This window comes from Medicago truncatula, chromosome 5, assembly GCF_003473485.1.
Source record: "Medicago truncatula cultivar Jemalong A17 chromosome 5, MtrunA17r5.0-ANR, whole genome shotgun sequence".
NCBI classification, from domain to species: Eukaryota; Viridiplantae; Streptophyta; class Magnoliopsida; order Fabales; family Fabaceae; genus Medicago; species Medicago truncatula.
The window spans coordinates 16535657-16541464 of record NC_053046.1 but is presented as its reverse complement, the minus strand read 5'-3'; the positions used below and the strand labels follow the sequence as shown (position 1 = coordinate 16541464).

General features: G+C 30.2%; 1 protein-coding gene across 1 annotated transcript; it reads left to right on the top strand.

The window, feature by feature from the left end:
• Positions 1-228: 228 nt before the first annotated feature.
• LOC11422634 (protein NRT1/ PTR FAMILY 2.13) lies at positions 229-5328 on the top strand. The gene is made up of 4 exons (XM_003613510.4): positions 229-618; positions 1066-1283; positions 2748-3322; positions 4310-5328. The coding sequence occupies exons 1-4, from the start codon at positions 492-494 to the stop codon at positions 5214-5216; spliced, it is 1827 nt and encodes a 608-aa protein (XP_003613558.1). The 5' UTR covers positions 229-491; the 3' UTR covers positions 5217-5328.
• The last annotated feature ends 480 nt before the right edge of the window (positions 5329-5808 follow it).

Here is a 5808-nt window from a genome sequence, read left to right as displayed (position 1 = left end):
CACAAATCTACACATGCTATACAAGTGGATACTAAAAGTGATACATAGTGCCTTAGAATTTACCATGCACGTACAAACTATAGGAAAGGGATTGAAGTGCATGGTCCCCACGTTTCCACTGACCATAACAAAGAGAGCACGCAATCCTTGTTTATGTATCTCATGCATATGAGTCGGTACTCTAAACATAGCACGCGTTCAAAACTCTGTATTTAATTTGGAAGTATTCGACTATTCAACAAATCAATACAAATTGTTATGATACTAGATAGCACCACTATGATCAAACCTCAACCATTCAATCATTGTGTATTGCATTATAAATTAGTGTATTTGGGTCTTTAGCTCAAACTACCAAAAGCCAAACACTTTACATGTAAACCTTTTTTTTAACCTTGAGAGAGAATACACAAAAACTTGAAGCTATATATATAGAGTCATAGTGGAGTATAGTTTATAGGAAAATAGTGATTAAGAAGAGTTGTGAGAAAATGAGTGCAGAAGATAATAGAACAAACCTCTCTGACTTTCCTTCTTCAACAATAGAAAAGGAACCAAACTATGAAAAACATGGCAAGAAGAAACCTGGAGGATGGAAGGCCATGCCTTTTATTTTAGGTCAGACATAAATATATATATTCATCTTTTTCAAAATGTTTTTGCTTACAACATGTGGTCGAATTTCGGATTTGGATTACATGTTGTAAATTCTTGCTGAAATTGTTTATTTCGTTCGTTCGATCTCAATTCAACGAGAAACATTATTTGGTACTTCTTCTGTAACAAAATATACGGAAAAAAAAATTACATCTATATTATGTATTTTTTGCTTATATTTTGTTACCGAGTAAGTACTAATTTGAACTCATCGATCTTAAATCATTGATTGAGATCGATTAATGAGTGTAACTATGGACTATGTTAAAAGCTATTTTTTCTCAACGTTTTTGTAATCTTGCACAAAATATATATATCCTACACTTCCATATAGTTTATGTCATTGCTTTATAGAGAAATCTTAAATCCAAATAATTTGACATTTTTTTAACTTTGCTAATAATACAGGAAATGAATCGTTTGAGAGGTTAGCAGCATTTGGTTTGTTAGCTAACTTTATGGTGTATTTGACAAGAGAGTTTCATTTGGAGCAAGTTCATGCATCAAACATTCTAAACATATGGGGTGGTATTTCAAACTTTGCACCTTTACTTGGAGCCTTCATTTCTGATACCTACACAGGTCGCTTCAAGACTATAGCTTTTGCTTCCTTTTTCTCACTATTGGTAAGAATTTATTTTAAGATTTAATTCATATAATGAAAAATATCTTACTTTAAACCTAATTTCTAAAATGACACTTATTAATAGTAATTTAGAGTCTGTTTTAACGCTTCAATATATTAGAAAGTAACAAAACAAAACTGGCTTTATAATTGTCACTAACAATGTTAATTGACTCTTTTTGTTTTGACTCAAATGTTAATTGACTCTTGAGACTTGGGAAGATATAAAGATACGTATAGTGTCATTTCTTAGTATTGAAGAAGCCACAGAGCTTTTATGTACACTATTATTGTTTCATTTACTCGAAGGACCTTGTATACTGTTAAAGAAAATATAAAAAAATTAATATCTTATAATGTAAAATAAATATTTATAGTTAATATTGCTGTTTCTTAATTAAATAGTTTTTTGTTAAAATCACAATTAAAGAGTTTTTATTTTCTTTTTCCTTTCCCCCCTTTCTTTCTGTTATTTTCTCTTTTTCCATCAATAAAAAAAATTACATTGATATCAATAGTTTTTATTCTCTTGTTTTAACTTACAAACTTTTTTTTCTTTTTTGAGGGGATATACTTGCATGTAATTTATTCAAGTGTTTACTCTCTTTTATTAAAAGATATAATATTAAGGTTCGGTATGTATCTTTATATCAATGCCATTATTGTCATTTGCTATGTCGTCCACGTACCATGTGTGATAAATGGACACAGTACTGCAGTTAGATTGGACCACATGAACAAATAATTTCATGTAGCTAATATTTTTTTTATAATAATCTAATGTAGTAAAAGTAACAATATACATAAATTTTAAACAAAACGAGGATAATAAAAAATTCAGTTAGTGGAATTCACAATTCAGCTCAGCTTATTTTGTTGCACATAAAATCTTGTCATAGATCCATTTTCTGATGTGACATCATCGTCTTTGTTTTATGCATATTAATTTTTGTCATGCAACTTCCTTTGTCTCTTTCACATTTATTTCTTTTATTATTTTCACCTAAATATAATAAATACGCAAAAATAGAATGATATGACAGAAGTCTTGTAAGTCTTAGCTCAACTGGCATAAATGCCGAAATTGTTAGATCAGACGTCATGATCGGGTTCGATCTCCGGTACCTCCACTTTGTATATGTGAGTTTATGATGGCTTTACCATCTCTTCTAACTACAAAAAAAAAGAATGATATGACAGAATAATGAAATTTTATTAATTATCAATGTATTTTTATTATTTTAACGAAATATCAATGTAAAATTGTTAGACAATAAGATGGTCATTATAAAAATATATGTATTAAAAGTCGTGCATTCAACTTTTTAAAAGTTAAAATACTATGTTTTCTAATGCAAAATTGATCATTTTAGGTTTTTTAACTTGTGCTCTTAGGGCAGGCATCAACACGAACCTTTTCCTAAATATATATTATATTTAATTTCTATTGAAATTGTTGTAACAGGGTATGACAGCAGTGACATTAACAGCATGGCTACCAAAATTACAACCTCCATCTTGCACACCTCAACAACAAGCACTGAATCAATGTGTTACTGCAAACTCATCTCAAGTTGGTTTTCTATTCATGGGACTTATATTTCTAAGCATAGGTTCTTCAGGTATAAGACCATGCAGCATACCTTTTGGTGTTGACCAATTTGACCCTACAACAGAAGAAGGAAAAAAAGGGATCAATAGTTTCTTTAATTGGTACTATACATCATTTACAGTGGTATTGTTATTCACTCAAACAGTGATTGTTTACATCCAAGACTCAGTTAGTTGGAAATTTGGTTTTGCTATACCAACTTTGTGCATGTTGTTTTCCATAATTTTGTTCTTTATTGGAACAAAGATTTATGTGCATGTGAAGCCAGAAGGAAGCATTTTTTCTAGTATTGCACAAGTTTTAGTGGCTTCTTTTAAAAAGAGAAAAGTGAAGCTTCCAAATGAGAAACATGTTGATGGGATTTTTTATGATCCTCCATTAATTGGGAAAGCTATTTTGTCAAAACTACCTCCAACCAACCAATTCAGGTAAGATAATTATGTTTATTTATTATATGGTCACGTATGTCTTTGATTATATGGTCACGTATCTCTTTGATTATTTTGCAATAATTATGTTTATTTATTATATATGGTCACGTATGTCGTTTTTTTAAATATTATTACACGTATTAAGAAATGTAATTAATTTTGTGTGGGAAAGAGATATTATGAGTTGTTTTACAAAATTGTCCTTAATAAAGACATGAAAAAGATAAATGAATGACTTGAAATGAGAGAAAATAATAAATAGTTAAGGATATAATAGAAAAAGTAACATTAATAATATTTATTGGTATTATAAAGCGACATATAATTTGGGACAATTTTTTTTTCTAAAATGACATATGGAAAGTAATAATTAAAGTTGAGTGCTACCACCAACAATAGCTATCCCGCAAGAAAACTATACTGATTGCTTTTTACAACTTCACCTTTTTGAATCATTATTATATTTGCTAGCCATTTTTATAACGGAAAATTATTTTTTGTGCACCTATTACTCATTCTAGCCCAAGAGAGTGATAGAAAGAGATAGAGAAAATGAAATGTTGAATGAGTGAGATGAAATTAAGGATGTATAAAATTAATGAGTGAGAAAATGCTTTATGGCCATACAAGCATGAATGCGAACGACTTGTTTATGACCGTTGGATGACCTTTTTTCTTTTTATTCATTATTTTCTCTTTCCCACAATAATTTTGCTAAGTAGCACTACTCTTTACAAAAAAGTTGATATCTATATCTTAAAGAGTTATATTATTTTCAGACACAAATTTGATATCAAATTTCGACAACAAATTATATTGCTAGAATTGTGAAATTTCATTTCTCAAGTCAAATTGTGAAAAATGAGATTAACATTTTTTAAAACACCAAATACTACTTTTTCTATATTTAGCAAACAGATATTTAAGTTATTATTTATTACATTTGATCTAAAATCTAACTATAAATTTATATGTATAATCTAGGGTTTTGGATAAAGCTGCTCTAGTAATGGAGGGTGATTTAAATCCAGATGGAACCATCGTAAATCAATGGAACCTTGTGAGCATCCAACAAGTAGAAGAGGTAAAATGCTTAGCAAGAACATTACCAATTTGGGCGGCCGGTATCCTAGGTTTCACTGCGATGGCGCAACAAGGAACATTTATTGTATCACAAGCCATGAAAATGGACCGACACCTCGGACCAAAATTCCAAATCCCAGCCGGTTCACTCGGAGTCATATCGTTGATCGTCATAGGCCTATGGGTCCCATTCTACGACCGGATATGCGTGCCATCACTAAGAAAAATTACAAAGAATGAAGGAGGAATCACTCTCCTTCAAAGAATTGGAATTGGCATGGTGTTCTCCATTATATCAATGATTGTAGCTGGTTTGGTTGAAAAAGTTAGAAGAGATGTAGCAAATTCTAATCCAACTCCACAAGGAATTGCTCCTATGTCAGTAATGTGGCTATTCCCACAATTGGTCTTGATGGGTTTTTGTGAAGCATTCAACATAATTGGATTAATTGAGTTCTTCAATAGACAATTCCCTGATCATATGAGAAGCATTGCTAATGCTTTGTTCTCTTGTTCTTTTGCTTTGGCTAATTATGTTAGTAGCATATTAGTCATCACTGTTCATAGTGTTACTAAAACACATAACCATCCAGATTGGTTAACAAATAATATCAATGAAGGAAGGCTAGATTACTTTTACTACCTTCTAGCTGGGGTTGGAGTTCTCAACTTGGTTTACTTTTTGTATGTTTCTCAAAGATATCATTACAAAGGAAGTGTTGATATCCAAGAGAAACCTATGGATGTGGAGTTAGGTTCAAAAGGAGAACTAGATTATCATCCAAAGAAGTATGAAGATTCTAAATAGGTTATGTAGATTATGTAAAAATAATAAAAATCACTGTCTTTTTGTTTCAATTTGAGCCATGTATTAATTTTATATCATCAATTATCAATCAGTTTTCTAGTCTTAGTGCAAATTAAAATAATCTCACGTTATTGTAACTAATGGAAATACTTTCTAAACATTGTCTTACTTTCTTGTAAGAATAATCATTTGTTGATGGTTATAGAACATGCAAAAAAGTGTATAGAATATGATAGGCTATCATATCATATTATAAATTTATTTTAGGGGAATCATATTTCAATTTGTTGTTTAGAAAGTAAACCACAATATAATAAGTAGATCTTATTTCCCTATTAATTCAATTGTGTCTTTCTAGTTAAAAAATAAAATAAAAATATGGAAAATATCTAGGAAAATCAAACTTAATGAGTTCGTTTCACAATACAACGTCAAAAATAAGACTCGGAAATTATTTCATTTTCACAATACAAGAAAATATCTTGTCGATTATCTTTAATGCAAAATCACGCCACGATGCTAGAGATCGTGTCTCGATTGTCTTCAGATTTCAAATCTTTATTTGGGTGCTCCTCAGAATCGTGGTATGAAA

What these genes read in the sequence shown, in the direction of transcription:
- LOC11422634 (XM_003613510.4), top strand. Translation starts at nt 492, where the DNA reads ATGAGTGCAGAAGATAATAGAACAAACCTCTCTGACTTTCCTTCTTCA. An exon ending in CTTCCTTTTTCTCACTATTG is followed by an intron (nt 1,284 to 2,747) that starts GTAAGAATTTAT and finishes TTGTTGTAACAG; the next exon opens with GGTATGACAGCAGTGACATT. An exon ending in CCTCCAACCAACCAATTCAG is followed by an intron (nt 3,323 to 4,309) that starts GTAAGATAATTA and finishes TGTATAATCTAG; the next exon opens with GGTTTTGGATAAAGCTGCTC.